This window comes from Mauremys reevesii, linkage group 2, assembly GCF_016161935.1.
Source record: "Mauremys reevesii isolate NIE-2019 linkage group 2, ASM1616193v1, whole genome shotgun sequence".
Lineage (NCBI taxonomy): Eukaryota > Metazoa > Chordata > Testudines > Geoemydidae > Mauremys > Mauremys reevesii.
In genome coordinates this window covers 81,434,314-81,453,947 of record NC_052624.1, presented here as the reverse complement: position 1 = coordinate 81,453,947, position 19,634 = coordinate 81,434,314, and the positions used below count along the sequence as shown (strand labels likewise).

Sequence of the window (19,634 nt, the reverse complement as noted above, 5' to 3'; positions counted from 1 at the left end):
ACAAGGGTTAATTCTGAAGGCTTTGATTTTACATGAGAGTGGAAATAAAGACACAACAACCTGAGGTCTGAACAATACAAAACGGGGTTTTCTTTTTTCTCCTTGTCATATGTGGTAGTTTTTGTGGATAACCAGTGAGCGGTCTAAATGATACAAAGTAAGAGGGTGATTTGAAGTCACCCCTAATATTTTTTGGAGCACAAATATCCAACTACTTTAGGGTACATCTATCCTGCATGCTCCTTACAGGAGTGTGTAGAGTATGTACACTGCACATTTCCCTAACACATAGAATCATAGAATCTCAGGGTTGGAAGGGACCTCAGGAGGTCATCTAGTCCAACCCCCTGCTCAAAGCAGGACCAAACCCAACTAAATCATCCCAGCCAGGGCTTTGTCAAGCCTGACCTTAAAAACCTCTAAGGAAGGAGATTCCACTACCTCCCTAGGTAACCCATTCCAGTTCTTCACCACCCTACTAGTGAAAAAGTTTTTCCTAATATCCAACCTAAACCTCCCCCTCTGCAACTTGAGACCATTACTCCTTGTTCTGTCATCTTCTACCACTGAGAACAGTCTAGATCCATCCTCTTTGGAACCCCCTTTCAGGTAGTTGAAAGCAGCTATCAAATCCCCCCTCATTCTTCTCTTCTGCAGACTAAACAATCCCAGTTCCCTCAGCCTCTCCTCATAAGTCATGTGCTCCAGCCCCCTAATCATTTTTGTTGCCCTCCACTGGACTCTCTCCAATTTATCCACATCCTTCTTGTAGTGTGGGGCCCAAAACTGGACACAGTACTCCAAATGAGGCCTCACCAGTGCTGAGTAGAGGGGAATGATCACATCCCTCGATCTGCTGGAAATGCCCCTACTTATACAACCCAAAATGCCATTAGCCTTCTTGGCAACAAGGGCACACTGTTGACTCATATTCAGCTTTTCGTCCACCGTAACCCCTAGGTCCTTTTCTGCAGAACTGCTGCCCAGCCATTCGGTCCCTAGTCTGTAGCAGTGCATGGGATTCTTCCGTCCAAAGTGCAGGACTCTGCACTTGTCCTTGTTGAACCTCATCATATTTCTTTTGGCCCAATCCTCTAATTTGTCTAGGTCCCTCTGTATCCTATCCCTACCCTCCAGCGTATCAACCACTCCTCCCAGTTTAGTGTCATCTGCAAACTTGCTAAGGGTGCAGTCCACACCATCCTCCAGATCGTTAATGAAGATATTGAATAAAACCGGCCCCAGCACCGACCCTTGGGGCACTCCACTTGATACCGGCTGCCAACTAGACATGGAACCATTGATCACTACCCGTTGAGCCTGACCATCTAGCCAGTTTTCTATCCACCTTACCGTCCATTCATCCAGCCCATACTTCTTTAACTTGCTGGCAAGAATACTGTGGGAGACTGTATCAAAAGCTTTGCTAAAGTCCAGAAATAGTACATCCACTGCTTTCCCCTCATCCACAGAGCCGGTTATCTCGTCATAGAAGGCAATTAGGTTAGTCAGGCATGACTTGCCCTTGGTGAATCCATGCTGACTGTTCCTGATCACTTTCCCCTCCTTTAAGTGGTTCAGGATTGATTCCTTGAGGACCTGTTCCATGATTTTTCCAGGGACTGAGGTGAGACTGACTGGCCTGTAGTTCCCTGGATCTTCCTTCTTCCCTTTTTTTAAAGAGGGGCACTACATTAGCTTTTTTCCAGTCATCCGGGACCTCCCCAGATCGCCATGATTTTTCAAAGATAATGGCCAATGGCTCTGCAATCTCATCAGCCAACTCCTTTAGCATCCTCGGATGCAACGCATCCGGCCCCATGGACTTGTGCTCGTCCAGCTTTTCTAAATAGTCCCGAACTACTTCTTTCCCCACAGAGAGCTGGTCACCTCCTCCCCATACCGTGCTGCAGAGTGCAGCTGTCTGGGAGCTGACCTTGTCTGTGAAGACAGAGGCAAAAAAAGCATTGAGTACACTAGCTTTCTCCACATCCTCTGTCACTAGGTTCCCTCCCTCATTCAGCAAGGGGCCCACACTTTCCTTGACTTTCTTCCTGTTGCTAACATACCTAAAGAAACCCTTCTTGTTACTCCTAACATCTCCGGCTAGCTGCAACTCCAAGTGTGATTTGGCCTTCCTGATTTCACACCTGCATGCCTGAACAATACTTTTATACTCCTCCCTGGTTATTTGTCCAATCTTCCACTTCTTGTAAGCTGTTCTTTTGTGTTTAAGACGAGCAAGGATTTCACTGTTAAGCCAAGCTGGTCGCCTGCCATATTTACTTTTCTTCCTACACATCGGGATGGTTTGTTCCTGCAACCTCAATAAGGTTTCTTTGAAATACAGCCAGCTTTCCTCGACTCCTTTCCCCGTCATGTTATTCTCCCAGGGGACCTTGCCCATCAGTTCCCTGAGGGAGTCGAAGTCTGCTTTTCTGAAGTCCAGGGTCTCTGTTCTACTGCTTTCCCTTTTTACTTGTGTCAGGATCCTGAACTCGACCATCTCGTGGTCACTGCCTCCCAGGTTCCCATCCACTATTGCTTCCTCTACTATTTCTTCCCTGTTTGTGAGCAGCAGGTCAAGAAGAGCTTTTCCCGTAGTTGGTTCCTCCAGCACTTGCACCGGAAATTGTCCCCTACACTTTCCAGAAACTTCCTAGATTGTCTGTGGACTGCTGTATTGCTCTCCCAGCAGATATCGGGGTGATTAAAGTCACCCATGAGAACCAGGGCCTGTGATCTAGCAACTTCTGTTAGTTGCTGGAAGAAAGCCTCGTCCACCTCATCCCCCTGGTCCGGTGGTCTGTAGCAGACTCCCACCACGACATCACCCTTGTTGTTCATACTTCTAAATTTAATCCAGAGACTCTCAGGTTTTTCTGCAGTTTCATACTGGAGCTCTGAGCAGTCATACTGCTCTCTTACGTACAACACAACTCCCCCACCTTTTCTGCCCTGCCTGTCCTTCCTGAACAGTTTATATCCATCCATGACAATACTCCAATCATGTGAGTTATCCCACCAAGTCTCTGTTATTCCAATTACATCATAATTCCCTGACTGTGCCAGGACTTCTAGTTCTCCCTGCTTGTTCCCCAGGCTTCTTGCATTTGTGTATAAGCACTTAAGATAACCCGCTGATTGTCCCGCTTTCTCGGTCTGAGACAGGAGTCCTCACCTCTTGCAGTCTCCTGCTTGTACTTCCTCCCGGTATCCCGCTTCCCCACTTACCTCGGGGCTTTGGTCTCCTTCCCCCGGTGAACCTAGTTTAAAGCCCTCCTCACTAGGTTAGCCAGCCTGCTTGCAAAGATGCTCTTCCCTCTCTTCGTGAGGTGGAGCCCATCTCTGCCTAGCAATCCTTCTTCTTGGAAGACCATCCCATTGTCAAAGAATCCAAACCCTTCTCTCCGACACCATCTGCGTAGCCATTCGTTGATTTCCATGATTCGATGGTCTCTACCCTGGCCTTTTCCTGCCCCAGGGAGGATAGACGAGAACACCACTTGCGCCTCAAATTCCTTTATCCTTCTTCCCAGAGCCACGTAGTCTGCAGTGATACGCTCAAGGTCATTCTTGGCAGTATCATTGGTGCCCATGTGGAGAAGCAGGAAGGGGTAGCGATCCGAGGGCTTGATGAGTCTCGGCAGTCTCTCCGTCATATCGTGAATCCTAGCCCCTGGCAAGCAGCACACCTCTCGGTTTTCCCGGTCAGGGCGGCAGATAGATGACTCAGTCCCCCTGAGGAGAGAGTCCCCAACCACCACCTCCCTCCTCCTCCTTCTCTTGGGAGTGGTGGTCGTGGAACCCCCATCCCTAGGACAGTGCATCTCATGCCTTCCAATCAGTGGAGTCTCCTTCTGCTCTGTTCCCTCAGATGTATCATCCACTCCACTCTCTGCGCTAGTACCTGCGGAGAGAACATGAAAACGGTTGCTCACCTGTATCTGTGTTACTGGTACATGGACATTTCTGGTACTCTTTCCCCTTCTGGAAGTCACATGCCGCCACTTATCCTCGCTGGCCTTCTGTCCCCGCTGCGTAGCCTGCTCTGAATCTTCAGAACATACACGAGTATAAGTAGTAATGTAGATAGTGAGGCACTGCTTAGGTGAGTAAAGAGACACATGAGCACTCTCTATGTACCTTGTACGGATTTCCATTCGCCCAAACAGTGCTTCCCCCATCTACACTGCAATGTCCTGCTGAAGCCTTTCCCCACCACAGGGAAAGACTCTGGCAACAAGAGAGAGGCTCTGACAAGAGGAGGCAGTAGGGAAAGGCTCTGGAAGCTCCCCACTGCCAGAGTGGTTCCCCACTGCCTTACCCTGCCAGATCCTTTCACTGACACGTAACTACGCACCGCAGCTTGATTTTCATTGTGTCGTTTACATACTCTAACTAGAGTGAGGCTGAATGCTAGCCAAAAAGAAGCAGATTAGCTGCTAACATAGTACCTTGTTTAAATGTTTTTAAATAGTGTTTGCTTGGAGAGCAACAAGGGAACAAGACCATAGGTACAGTAAATGTGGAAGAACTGTTGATACGATAAAACATAGTGTGAAGTCTAATATATTTAAGTACTCAGAATATATAGCGTAAACTTGCATACTTACAAGCTACTAGTTTTTGCTTTAATTCTTTCAACATTCTGTGAACCTTTAGTGCTAACTGAATTTTAATTGATTGGGCTTTATAATAGCTGGACAAAAAAACAGAAGAACTGGAAAAGAGGAAAAGTGACTATGAACTAAAAATGCAACAATTAGACTGTTTTGTGGACTCTGCTGCAATAGCGCTGCCACAGGTATAGTATTTCATTTTAATTATGTACTGTAGTTTACTTCACTGAAGAAGCAAAGCAGTTCGTGTGTGCGGGGAAAACATCTTTAGCCTGGGTACAGAAATAGTGACTGTATATTGAAAAGAGTTGTATAGTCTGTGAAATCCTATTTCTGTTTTGTAAGGTAAACAACATTATTGATATTTGTCTCCTAGTTACACAGCATGAACAAGTAAAATCTTTTAATGTATACTTATGCAGTATAGGGAAGACTCACCCTTCTCAGTATGACTGTTTTTACTTGTCAGAGTCCAAAAACTCCCCCTAATTTTGGTGTTAATCTGGCAAAATTCCTGGAAACTCAGGAGCAGGAAATAGCAGATCGGAGAGCTTCTGCAATTACTCTGGAGCATCTTGTATCTGAATTAAATGAAGAAAGAACAGCTAAAAATGATGAAATCCTAAGGCTAAAGGTAATGAGAAGTAAACAGAAAAGGTAGTTTTGAAGGTTAAAGTTAATATGAAACATATAGACTATCCTAGTGGATTGGTGTTTGGCACTCCGCACTGCCATGCAGGAAGCCTGCTCTTAATCTTCTCCTTTCCTGGGCTGGTAGCATTCTAAAGAAGCAGAGCAATCAACTGATTGAAAAAAGATAGTCTCTTGTATCACTTTGTTGCAATCTCTGTTGCTGATGTACCAGCAACGTTGGCTTTCTGCAAAGCAAGTTTTGTTCACGCTTTATTGGTATGGGATCCATAGGTGTAGTTTGACTTCTGTATTTGGGGGAGCAGTTACAGTCAGGCCAACGGGGCTGCATGTGGAGTGGGGTGGGAGGGCAAATTCTGAGCCTGCCTGAGGCTTGCCGTTTGGGGTGAGGTGGCAACGCCTGCTCCCCAAATTATGCTTGTGATAGGATCTTGACAGAGAATTTATTAAGTCTTCCATTGAACAGTTTCAGAATATTTGTTCCTTCTGTACTTTACTGGAAATTGTTTACTTGTAAACGAAAACAAGAATTATGGTGTAGTGTTCAAATAACGTGTTTTTCTTGCTTGGTTTAGGGACAGTTATGTGAACTAGAAAACCTGCGCCTGGAAATGCAGATATTAACAGAGAATAATAGGAACCTACAGAGCCAGCTTGAAGAGTATCAGAGAGAAAGGAAGAACTGGTAAAAAGCTGTCCTAACCCTTAAGTGATTATGTAAACTAAATTGTAATTCTTCGTCTTTAAAGTATGTGTAATATCATACTTGCAGTATCAGAACTAGTTAAACTAAGAAAACTCAATGAAACCTATTTTTATGGTATGCTTTAATGGCCAGTAAATAGAATTGCCTTTGAAATTGCAAATGATTACAGTACAATAATTAAGTTATAAAAGAAACAAGTTTATAACTCCTAACTACTTGTTCATGCAACTTTTAACTGGGAAAAGTAATAGAATATAAACACTATCCATATTAAGAAAAATAGACAAAACTAAATGCTGTCCCAGTGCCATCAATTGGAGTTTTCCCATTGACTTAAATGGAGTCAGGATTCCACACCTCAACTTTGACAGTAAGAAACATAACTGTTTCTATGCTTTGTGCAAAATGCAAAGATGATTGGTGAAAAGGCTTCAAACTGGTGCATACCCGTAGATTGTAAAAAGTATGATCTTTGTCTGAATCTGCAGGCTGAGCTCTTGCTTTTAGAATTTTTTTCCCACCAAATTTTCATTTGTTCTGGTGTTTTTCTGTTTGATGAACTCCCTAGAGGGTTTACAAAGTGTTAAATATGAAGTTGTTTTGAAGCATAAATCAGTGTAATAGGAGATTTTGTCACTACTAATTATTAATCAATTAAGGAAAAACTTAATGTAATAAAGGACAAGTCAGACACAAAGGTGTGGCACCTTACAACTGGATATAAGGTAGGACTTGAATCTCCCTTTCCATTAGAAAGCATCAAATTAGAATATTACAAAGTTTTACAGATAGGGAGCTGAGGCTCAAAGAGAAGGTCAAGTACCAACTAATTTTGGGTGCCCAGCATGAGACACGTGGACGTGATTTTTTCAAAGTATGTAGCACTTAATATGTTCTGACCTCAGCTCCATTGACTTTAATTGCAGCTGCTAGCACTCAGCACTTCTGCAAATCAGATCACAAGGTCTCAGATCAGGCACCTAGTAAATAAGGAATATATAAGAAACTTTTCACAAGAGACTCAGTAACGTGACTAGCATCACACAGGGAGTCTAGCAGGGATGAAATTCAGATTTCCAGGGCAAAATTCAATTGCCTTCCCCATGAGACAATCCTTTCTCTTCCTGTACACATCTTCTGCCGTCTGCATAATAGACCTTGCTACCAGCCCTGCCTATAGTATATGTAAATGTCTTCTCACATAGTTTTTCTAAAATATTAAAGATAATCACAAGTGATTCATGAAAGAAAAATAAACATACTTTTTTGCTTTCTGATAGTTTCTTTTCTTCCAACTGTTTCTTGAGTGTTTTTGTTATCTCCTGTTAAACTCAAACAAGTCTCTAAATATTCTGAATAAAAATCATTTTCTCTTAACTGAGCAAGACCTTTGAGTTCTCTTAGAAGGGAGTTGTTTTCTGCAATCCATATGGAGTATCAAAATTGTGGCAGCTAAAAATGTTTACTTGAAACCCTGAGGTTTATCATTAAGCTCTGTATTAGACACTTCTGTTCTTAAACCAACACCAAATGAAACTGCTTTTTAATTAAAATGCTGATTTCACTGCCCATAGCAAAAATCTTTCTTTTGGAGACTTATTTTTGGTAACTAAAACTCTTAAGAATATAAAAGTTAAAACTGCTTCCAGAACTATATTTTGTGATTATATGGTAATCAACTCTGAGCAAGCATTAAGAAAATTACAAGTTATTACTAGTTTTTTCTTGTGCAGCTCTTATGTTATAAATGGTTCCCTTTGCACATAAGAAAGATGAATTCTCATTCTTGGACTTCTACAGTGGTCACAAGCACTCTGACATTCAGCACCTAAAAGAGAGAGAGAAAGAAATTGCTGAAGAGAGACTATCAAAGGTATTATCTTTTTATATGATGTTCAGTTGTTTTGCTGGTTGTAAGTGTTGCTGTTCGTAAGTGTTGCTGTTCATGTTTTGTTCTGTTTCATATCGATGCAAAATTTATAATTCTCGTGAATTCTGAAGGATACTGGGCCTGATTTTAATCTATCATTGCTTTTACGCTGGTTTAACTTGATTGAATTCAACAACAGTAATGATGATTTACAGCAGAATAAGAGAGGAGAATGAGATCCACTGAGCTTGATTAATCTTCACCAGGACATAGAGGCCATGTCTACATTTACCGAGGATTGACACTGCTGCGATTGATGCAGGGGGTGCTGATTTAGCGGGTCTTGTGAAGACCCATTAAATCAACCACAGAGCACTCTCCGGTCAACTCAGGTACTCCACCGCAATGAGAGGAGTAAAGTAAGTTGATGGGAGAGCATTGTGCCTAGATCACGGCAGCGTTGGTGCCTGGTAAGTGTAGACATGGCCTCCATATCCCAGTGTAGATGAATCAAGCTCATTGGTTCTCATTCTCCTCTCTTACTCTGATGTAAATCATCATTACAAGGGCCCTACCAAATTCAGGATCCATTTTGGTCGGTTTCACAGTCATAGGATTTTAAAAATCATAAATGTTATTATTTCAGCTATTTAAATCTGAAATTTCATGGTGTTGTAATTGTAGAGATCATGAACCAAAAAGGAGCTGTGATAGGTGGGGTTTGCAAAGTTATTGTGGGGGGAGGGGAGGGGTTGCAGTACTGCTACCCTTACTTCTGCACTGCTGCTGGCAGCGTCACTGCCTTCAGAGCTGGACAGCTGGAGAGGGCTGGCTGTGAGCCCAGCTTTGACGGCAGAGCTGCCACCAGCAGCGTGCAGAAGTAAGGATGCTATAGTATTGCCATCCTTACTTCTGTGCTGCTGTCTGCAGAGCTGGGCCGTCAGTCAGCAGCCACCACTCTCTGGCCACACAACTCTGATGGCAGCAGCGCAGAAGTAAGGGTGGCATGGTATTGCCACCCTTCTGTGCTGCTGCTGGCGGGGTGCTGCCATTACAGCTTGGCACCTGGTCAACAGCCATCTCTCTCTGGCCACCCAGCTCTGAAGGCAGCGCAAAAGTAAGGATGGCAATACCATGACCCCCCTGCAACTCCCTTTTGGGTCAGGACCCCCAATTTGAGAAACGCTGGTCTCCCCCCTGAAATCTGTACAGTATAGGGTAAAAGCACACCCAAGACCAGATTTCACGGTCCATGACACGTTTTTCATGGCCGTGAATTTGGTAAGGCCCTAATCATTACTGTTGTTGAATTCAGTCAAGTTAAACCAGTGTAAAAGCAATGCTAGATTTGAATCAGGCCCAGTATCCTTTAGAATTCACTAGAATTATAAATTTTGCATTGATATGAAACAGAACAAAACATATAGCTGGAGTAGTGTAACTTAGGTCAACTTGCCCCATAGTGGAGACAAGGCCGGAGTTGCAGCTTGTACCGCTTTCCTCTCCTGAGGTTTCTGCCCAAAGAAAGCAATATTAAGTTACAGTGGAGACTGCTCATGGCATGTGCTGAATGAGCCCTGGCTACGCACTTCCCAGACAGTGCAGCCCAGTCTTACAGCTGCACTGGCTGGTTGTGGTTCATCCAGTCAAGGGATTATTTTTACATAACAAGGACACCATACCGCTTAATAGTCAGCTGTGAATGTTGGTAATATTAGTCAAGCAGTGTTACAAGATTATTTCAGTGTCAGTAAAGACTAAGAAGCTTGCTGTTAAATAATCAATTGTATATAAATCCTGTTATAACTTCTAAATGTTACTGCTGTAACGCTTCCTATTTTGAACCTTTTCAGAATAAAGCGATGGAAGAAATCCTGAAAATTAGATCAGAGTAAGTTAAATATTTTTCATCACCCTGAAAACTGGATCACAAAAACTGTTTTAAATACTGAAAAAAATAATTTACTTACATCTTAAAAAAAAAAAGACATTTTCCAACTAACATTGAAGATGTGAACAAAAAAAGCTTAAAACCAGAAATCCTGTCTATCTTCTAAAATAAACATTCAGTTCTTAGCATTTTTTATCAATAGGTGGCAGTAGCAGTTTCTAAATTTGATACAAAGCTACCGTCTAGGTAAAATGCTCTGAAATATGCTGAAACTGCATGAGGTTCTTTGAGTATGTGTCAGTGTGGCTTCCACGGTAAGGTATGCATGCACATCATGCATGTGAGCTCAGAATCTCTTGCATAGCCAGCCATGTCGGTTGGGACCGTTCATGTACCCTGTGTTTCCTTGTGGTTCCCATGCAGGGGCATAAAGGGCAGAGTGGCCTCGAAACTCCCTCAGTTCCTTCCCCACCTGTGGCAGCAATGTGAAATCCCAACTGTGTCCAATCCACTCAGGCTTTTGTCTAAGCACCAAACTTACCTGTGAAAAGATATTCATCTTGTTTGATTTTTAAGTTCTTCCTTTTAGTTGGATGTTCCAAAAACCAAACAAAAATGGAAATAAGGGAAACCACACATACCCCATCCCTCCCCATGCACCAGGGCCAAGTTGCACAGCCATTTAAAATGGTGGACTCTAAGTCCTCTGTGCAGTGGCCTGATGCCTGTATATATGGGTATAGGAGGTGTTTTCTTTCTCAGGGATGCTCACCTCCCTAAAATATGCTCCGTCTGCTGCTGCATCTCCTCCCACATATGGAAATCCAGGGATGTGAAGCTCAAATAGCATCTCTTGGAGGGATCCATGAAGATAACCTCAGACCTAGGGGAAGAAAGTGGAGAGACTTCTGCCTCGTCCTGATACTGAGCCCCATTCTGGCACTGATCCAGCATGGGGTGATGACCCATTCCTGCCTAGGTGTGCTTTTGAGGATCCACCCTCACCTTTCGTCCAGCACCATCTTCACTGCAACTGTGTCAGATGGCACTGTTGTTCCCAGAGGAGGAGTTCTCCCTCTTTCCAGGCCTCTTGTTTCCTGACTACACCAGAGAGACTGTAACAAAACCCTAGGATATACCCTAAGACAGTGGTAGGCAACCTATGGCACGCGTGCCAAAGGCAGCATGCAAGCTGATTTTCAGTGGCACTCACACTGCCTGGGTCCTGGCCACCAATCCAGGGGGCTCTGCATTTTAATTTAATTTTAAATGAAGCTTCTTAAACATTTTAAAAACCTTATTTACTTTACATACAACAATAGTTTAGTTATATATTATAGACTTACCGAAAGAGACCTAAAAACGTTAAAATGTATTACTGGCACGTGAAACCTTAAATTAGAGTGAATAAATGAAGACTCGGCACATCACTTCTGAAAGGTTGCCAACCCCTGCCCTAAGAACACCCAGTCCCGTGGACCCCTATAAGACTGGCAGCGGATAGGCCACCCACAATCTGCCACTGTGGCCCTTCTGGTCATAGTGGGATCCACCATCCCACTAGTTTTGCAGTTGTGGCCCACCACATATCTTCATGAAGAGAATATCCTGGTACCCCTCAGCATAACTATAGCAAGGGTCCCCTCACCAGAATCAGAGGAGCAACCAGGAAATCTGACAGGACAGGCCTGGGAAACGCTCCAGATTCCTTCCCTGCCCAAAGAACCACGGGCTACTGTATGCCTCTCCAATCCCGCTAATCCCCAGGGTGATTGCCAAAGCCAGATGAGATCGAGCCAAACTCATACGCATAGCTCTCTGCAGGCGGAGGCAGTTCTGGGTGATGGACTTCCTGCAAATCAGCAGAGCTTCCAATCAAGCTTCCAGGTGGTCCATGCTTGTCACTGAACAAGGGACAAATATTCCATCCAGACGTCATGACTCTACAGCTGATTGGCTGAGTACCTTGGAAAACGACTGCTCTTCACATGTTCAGGAGATCCTAGCATGAAACAATCCACAAGGAAGACTTACTCCTTCAAGTGGAAGAGGTTTTCTCTATGTATGACCCAACATGGCCTAGTATCAAAGCAGGCCTCAGCACCTAAAATTCTGGATTATTTACTGCATTGGAAACATTCCAGATTATCCTTCAATTTGATCATGTGAGGGCAATATCAGTTTATCAGCTTCTGATATAGTCACTTTCAATCTTTTCCTATCAAAGGTTTTGAAATTTCTTAAGGACCTTATGCATGCTTGCAAGCTCAGCCCAGCATGAAACCTCAGGGCCTCCTAAAGCTGATGGAGCTGCCCTTTGAGCCCTCCCACCATTTGACCCTTAAAATAGTCTTCTGATGGCCATCATCTCAGCCAGGAGAATGAGTGAGCTTCAGGTGCTCATTGCAGAACCTTCATAACCTCATTCCACAAGGACAAAGGAGTTCTGAGACCTCATGCAAAGCTAATCTCAGTGTGGTGTCAGATTTTCACATAAATCAAGCAGTGTCTGTTCTTCCCTAAGTAACACCTAGGGAGAAGAAACTGAACACTTCAGACATATCTCATGCCCTGTAGTTACTACACTGACCCGACTAAATCTTGTCAATTGTCCACATGCCTGTTTGTAGCAATAACTGGCCATTCTAAAGACCTGGCCATTTCATATCAATGACTACATGGAAAATTCAGTCACCATCACCTGTATTACCTGTTGGCAAATAAACCGCCCTCTCTGTCCATCAAGGCCCCCTCTACCTGAGCTCAGGCATATTCCTCGGCCTATTCCAAACATGCTGACATCCAAAATCTGCTAGTTTGCTTATGTGGTGCAATCTGCTTACATTTGTAAAACATTGTGCACTGGATTTGGCTACTAGAGCCCATGCCTCATTGAAGAGAGCTATACACAGATCTTTGTTTTGATGCAGATGGCATTCCTCATTCTCAACATCCTGAAGAAGATACTGCTTGCCAATCACCTACAGTGGCATCCACACTGCCATATTCTTGGAGAAGAAAGTACAATTGCTTACCGATTGTAACAGATTTTTCAGGATGTTGTAGTCAGTGTGGATCCCACAACCCACCCTCCATTCCCACTTTCAAGGTCCTCAGCTAACATAGGTTTCAAATTGTGAGGGAAATGAGGGAGAGTCAAGGCCACTCTGCTCTTTATGCCATCACAAAGACCCAATGGAAACAACTATGGAAAAAGAATCTGATCTCACCTACCTGGACACTTGCATACCTACAGTGGCATCTACACTAACTCCAACGTCTCAAAGAACTACAGTTATGACAGGGTAAGTAACTGGAGTTTTTCTGTTCATTTGTAAGACTTTTCAGAGTCAATTTGATTCAGAAAAGAGGGCCAGTCCTTTGAAGAAGCATAAAATGTATGTGAGTAGCCCTGCTGATCTTAATGGGACTGTGCATATGAGAAAGTGGTTGCAATATGGGCCTTAGATTTATTTTTTGAAAAAACTTATCACTTATTAGGGACACTCATGTTAAAATTAATATTTTATTTTAGATTATTGTTTGAATTAAAACAATACATTAGATTTAAAACTGAAGAATTTTAAAAATCTAACTTTTCACCATTTATTGTACTAATTACTTAATTTTTGCCCTTCAGTCAGCTTGAATGAAGGATGAAAATAAACAATTTACTATTTGAGTGCCATTAGATTGCCCTGTGCCATATAAATATGGGGGGAGCCATATTTAGTCCCTGCTACTAGAAACTCAGCAGTATATGCTGCATATTGGGTGGACAGTAGTCAAGACATGATGGATGAATGGATGAAGATCGGTCTTGAAATAGTGTTGATATTATCATTAGCTAATCCGTGTCCACTTCAAGTACTCATGCAATAACGGTGCTGCAATAGTTAGACTATGAACCCCGCAGGGGCATATTTTCCATGCAAATAAAACTTGTAAAAAATGGAAACGATTCTGAGTTTAGTCATTAATTATTAAAACCTGTCTTTAAAAACTAAATTTTGGCCTGAACTACCAGACAGTTTCCCTTTTTAATTGTAAGCAGGAATTTTTTGTTACCCTCAAAATGTAGTGTTTTTCAAATAACTGTTTTCAAGTTTGCCTCAATATTCTTCAAAATCTGCTTTAATAGGGCAGAGCACATGTAAACAAAGAAAGATAGTTTCCAAGAGTTGAATCATTGTCAAAGTAACACTGCTGGTATGCAGAACCAAGCGGATTGCTTCATTTAATGTTCATATCTTGAGTCTTTCCACCTTTAGAGAGATGGAAAATTAAGCTTTCCAGTAATGTGTATAGCATTTGTTCCTAGCCTTGATGTCACATTAGTATTGTACATTGCATTCACATCAGCGTTCTGATTACCATAAACTTCTTTCCCCGCCTCTCCCCCGCCCGCCATTAATCTGCAGTTTTAGGAATTTGAGACTATTGGCTTCTCCTGTGATAACAGATTTCAAATGGTGGGAATGAGAGGGAAGCAAAATTCTAAACAGAAGAAGCTGATTTTAAACTATGCATTACCTTACGTTTTTGTCAGTATTTGCTGTTGAACATTATATAGAACTTCTAGTTTGTCTATTTAACTTGGTTTTATTTTCTAATGTTCCCATGACCACAGTAGTTTGGTGCTGCTTAGAGTTTAAATATTAAAGTCAATATTTGTATCACTTCCATGGTTTCTTCTTCCAGCAAAGCCCCATGCAGCCTGCTGTCATCAGCAGTTCCTTTTTTACATTCAAGAAGAATGTCAGTGGGCCAAAAGAATTAAAGGTGACCGGCAAAGAATGTTTTTTAAAAATGGGTGGGTTTTTTTGTTTTTTTGCTGTTCATATATAAAGATGACGTGAATATCTATTTTTTTTCCTAATTGATGTTTTTAACCTTGGAAATATAGAGAATGTAAAATCTGGAATTCCCTGGCTTAGCTAGAGGATTTCTTGGGTGGGTAAGTGTCTCAGGGTATGTACTGTGAGCACTTGCACCTAAATTGAAGAGGCAAACTGTTGAATCCTTAATAAAGACACCTTGTATCCCCCATGTTCATTAAGCACTAGATTTATAAGTGTTTTAACCAGTCAGACAAAAATTCTTGTCGCCTCTCCAATGCTCCGCTTTTAATCTTATCTCTTGTAGTGTCATATTTTACTAGTGCTCTGGTCACCAAAGAGTTTTCTAGAGTAGAAAAGACTTGAATTACTGATGTAAGAAGCAAGGTGGGATGGGAGGAATCACCTTTTCCAACAAACCTTTCAGGCTGTTTTTATTGCATCATAAAGAAGCAGTAAGACATGTTTTTTTCCACCTTTGCAAGTCATCTTTTAAGTGGAGAAAATATCAGACAAAAGACAGAAAAGATATTGTCTATTAGTGTCTCTTCTCACCTTTAGGCCTTTTGTTGCTCCTCTTGAATGTGGAAACAGGACCTGCTTTTTGAAGCAGCGCTGGTACTCTCAGACTTCTGGGGAGGAAAAATAGAAGTGAAACTGTATTAAGTTTATGTAAAACATTAATAGGTTCACAAGTGTGTATTCATTAACAGTGGAAATACTGGTAACACATACATTTTAAGACCTTACGCTTCACAACCTGCCAGGGCTAGAAAGGTTTTGGCAGAGCAGAATGTTTCCTGAGCACTGCTTCTGGTCTTGTGATCGAGAAAAAGAATGTTTAAGGCATCAGGCTGAATGAATTGTGAGCCAAAATTCTGTATGTGAAGAGCTATTCACCAGTATGCAATTAAATGTAGTAATATAATCTTCATATAAGAGACTGAGTTCACCTTCTGAGTGCTGAATTTTTGTGGGTGAAGTGCACTCTAGGAGGGCTAGGATTCCATTTCCAATTTCATTAGCTTAGTTGAGAGAGTTGGAAATTTAAGCTTGAAATGGAGTACTTCTGCCCAGCATTGAATCCCAAGTGAAGGACACTAGCTAGAGTATGTCTACGCTGCAATTAGACACCACAGTTGGCCCGTGAAGCTGACTTAGGCTCCGAGGGCTCAGGCTAAGGGGCTGTTTAATTGCGGTGTAGATGTTCAGGCTCAGGCTGCACTCCGAGCTCTGGGGTCCTCCTACCTTACAGAGTCCTAAAGTGTGCACTCCAGCCCAAGTCTGAATGCCTACACCACAATTAAACGGACTCTTGGTGCAAGCCCCACAAGCCTGAGACAGCTGGAACAGGCCAGCCACAGCTTTTTAATTGCAGTGTAGACATACCCTTAAAAGATCAGGCAATTGAAGATGGTGGTTATGTACCAGTGTTAAACAGTACCTATTAACATATACCAGGGCACATATGCCAAAAGGACCTTTTAATAAAAGAATGTGATGGGATATAGAGTGATGTGAATGCATTAACGTGGTTAATTTGACGTGTTTTATAATACTTTTATATCTGCAGATTAGCAGAGACCAAAAATGCCCTTAAGAGCACAGAGAGTGCCTATCTTGAAATGACCATGGAAATAGAACGAACAAGAGCTTTGGAGTCAAAAACATTCCAGGAAAAAGAAGAAATGAGATCAAAACTAGAAGAAACATGTGAAGAGAGACACAAAATTGAAAAGGTTATAAGCAACATGTGTGACTTCCTTTCACCAATTGTATCCACTAGAACCTCATTGACTGGGAGACAAACCCATGATAAATAGTCAATATTGTGAATTAACCAGCAAACAGTAAAGGAATCAAGGACTGCCTCCCAAAATGTAGCTTTTTACTTTATAGATAATTTTTATTTCAACTGTATTTCGTAGTGTAGTAATCAAATGCCAAGGGGAGTTCTATGCAGAGATGTGATCTGAAATACAGATCAGACAACTGTACTTGTCCACTAGAGAAATCTAGTCTAGTAGCCCATGACAGTGAGTAACAAGTAGGTATCAATTGGTGGATGGACCCACAGCTATGTTATATGCTACAACAGACTTAAATACAGTAGAACCTCAGAGTTATGAACTGACCAGTCAACCACATGCCTCGTTTGGAATCTGATGTACACAATCAGACAGCAGCAGACCAAAAAAAAAAGTAAATATAGTACAGTACTGTGATAAACATAAACTATGTTAAAAAAGGAGGTAAAGCAGCATTTTTCTTCTGCATAGTAAAGTTTCAAAGCTGTATTAAGTCAGTGTTCAGTTGTAAACTTTTGAAAGAACAACCATAACGTTTTGTTCAGAGTTACGAACAACCTCCATTCCTGAGGTGTTCGTAACGCTGAGGTTCTACTGTAGCAGTATTGCCAATTTCACAAGAAACAGCTTTCTTAAAATCTGAACATGTCAAAAAAAAAAAAAAGACACATTTGTATTTAATTTATTATTTAATTACAGGAGATGGACTTGCTAAGGAAGCAAGTAGAGTTTCTCGCTGTGGAGAACGGGAAGTTAGTAGGTCACCAAAACCTAAACCAGAAGATTCAGTATCTTGTGAAACTGAAGAAAGATTATGCCAAACTTACCGAGGTATGTGTCCCAGAAATTAGAATACAGATTAAATAAATGATTTGAGGTAGAACAGAAAGCAAAAGCTTGATCAGAGGACTAGAATTCTCGTTCCCCTATTTAACTATTCCTGGCATCCTGCAATTCCATGCAACAATGTTTGATTCATAGCTAGTCAGTTTCATCAATGTCAGTATTGTTCAATTTTCTTAATTACTCCTGTAGTTATAAAACACTAAAGAAGTAGTACAGCTTGCAAAAATTAGTTAATGTCATCACATTTCGTGGCTTTTCTTTTTACAATTTAGAATAAGTATAATCTCTTGAAGACAGACTTTCTTCTAATTCTGAGTACCATATTTCTCTCCCTTTACAGGAGGTTGAAAAACTGCGTGTTGAAAATACTTTTTTGAAGGAAATTAAAAAATCTGAATCATGTCAAGAACCTTGATCAGCCACAACAACAAATAAATTTCCAAAACTGATCATTTTAAAATGTTGATAGACTTTAAAGAGAGAGTTCTAAAAGTAAAGCTTGTCCTTCATCACTATTAACTAGAGCCCTTCATCAGATGTACTCAGGATAATTAATTATTTCAGTCTTTGTAATGTACCAAGTGGTGGTTTTTAGTAGAACAGTCTGCTTCAGCTCATCTGGCAGATTTTCTAACCCCCCACTTATTGAAGTTGTTCTACAGCTTTATCCATAGGTGGTGCAGGATTTTCCTTTCAACTTTGTGCTTGTACAGGAAAAGTGACTAGTTTTCACTGGAACATTCTCTATTTCTTGTTTCCTTTTGTACTTTAATTCAGGTCAATGCTTTTTATTTTTAATGCTAGGGGTTTTTCACATTACCTCAATTTGTAGAAAGGTAATTGGTACAAATTCAACTAGTACCTAAACAACTTCTGCCTGTTGTTTTTATGGATGTCTAAATGTTGATGCTGGAATGATGAAATTCACTTGTCAAGTTGTGAACTGATTCATATTTCTTTATTGCTCAAAAATACATGTTTTATATTAAGGTTTTTTCAATAAAGCAAGAATGTCAATTTAATAATGAACTGATTTGTAAATAGTACTATGAATATTTGGAATCTTGTGGCATAATATTTGCTTCCTTTCCCTTGTTCCACTCTTTCTGGATTTCAAGTGCTCTCAAAACAAACTTTTTTTTTTTCAATGAATAAGCTTCAAACAGGGACTTCTGTAGTGACAATAAACCGTTCTGCACTAGTGTTGTTGAAAATAACCGCATTGGCTAACTTGTTTAAGCACTGCATAACAGAAAATTCTATCAAACAGAAGTCCATCCCGTATCAAGAGTTTTAAATGTATGCAACATCTTGTAAGAATACAGTAGAACCTCATTAGTTGCCCTAAAGAGTTGGAGATGTGTTGCAAATGATTGGAATATTCAAAATGAGGGGAGGGGGGAGTATTGATAATGCATCACAATATTAATTGGACAAATGTTAGTTGAGTTGACAAATGTCAGTAAATATTTTGTAATGTTTTGTATAAGTAATGAAGTCTTAGTAATGCAATTCCTTACTACAGCACTTCACTATTAAATATTTGCTGAGAAGAAGGGAGAGACCATTTTTGTGTTGAACTATAGGGTATAAAGTTTAGTGAGGTTCTACGGTAATTAACTAGGGCCTAAATGACAGTGATTTTAAATTCAGATATTAATATTATGTATTAAAAGTAACCTAATACTCCAGAGTAGCTTCTATTTTAAGTTTTTCAGGAAGAGGAGAGAAAAGGGCAATCAAACCTTTAATGATGAGCCTCCAGAAAACTGAGGGTGTTGACTTGCCCTATTTAGACTAAATCAGGAAATTCACTTCTTTCCAGAGATGAAGTAATTTTAGAGATGACCTCAACTCTTGCTCCCTTCATTCCTTGTGGAAAATGAAGGCTTCCTTTTATGCAATACTCTCCCCCTTGATAGTCATGAGGTGTAGAAGTAGGTCAGACCCACTTGATAGCCTATCTGATGTATTGCAGAATTTGTAATACTGTTAGGGAACAAGTATGGCAGCTATGGTAATACAATTTGTACCCTTTTTTATGGCATATGTTTATAATATATAGTAGTAATGGTCTTCTGGAATTGTGTAACTTTTTAAATAAAGATATTTGTATATAAATGATTTTATGATTTTTCTATACTGTATGCTCTAACTTTTAGACTCATGCAAACTTAGGAATAGATCCACAAAAGGACTTAGGTGCCTAAGTATAAAGCAGAGAACCTCAGAACCCCGACTCAGCTGCCACCTAACCTGGTAGGTGTCTAAAGTCCTAGGTCCTAAGTTTCCACCAGTAAAGTCCCCATGGTGCCTACATTTCTGATGGTAGGCTGCTGTGTGCATGCCTCAGTGCTGATGCTTAGCCCTTGCCCAAACCCCAGCAGGATTCACAAATTAGG

General features: G+C 41.2%; 1 protein-coding gene across 2 annotated transcripts in view; it reads left to right on the top strand.

The window, feature by feature from the left end:
• Positions 1-19,356, top strand: part of KIF15 (kinesin family member 15) — a 53,832-nt gene extending 34,476 nt beyond the window's left edge. For both annotated transcript variants that reach the window (XM_039523686.1, XM_039523687.1), the window contains exons 28-35: positions 4,703-4,807; positions 5,092-5,256; positions 5,849-5,958; positions 7,780-7,852; positions 9,703-9,740; positions 16,152-16,317; positions 17,086-17,217; positions 17,573-19,356. In XM_039523686.1, coding sequence (XP_039379620.1) covers positions 4,703-4,807; positions 5,092-5,256; positions 5,849-5,958; positions 7,780-7,852; positions 9,703-9,740; positions 16,152-16,317; positions 17,086-17,217; positions 17,573-17,647 — 864 coding nt within the window. In that variant the 3' untranslated portion in view covers positions 17,648-19,356. The remainder of the gene's footprint in view (positions 1-4,702; positions 4,808-5,091; positions 5,257-5,848; positions 5,959-7,779; positions 7,853-9,702; positions 9,741-16,151; positions 16,318-17,085; positions 17,218-17,572) is intronic.
• The last annotated feature ends 278 nt before the right edge of the window (positions 19,357-19,634 follow it).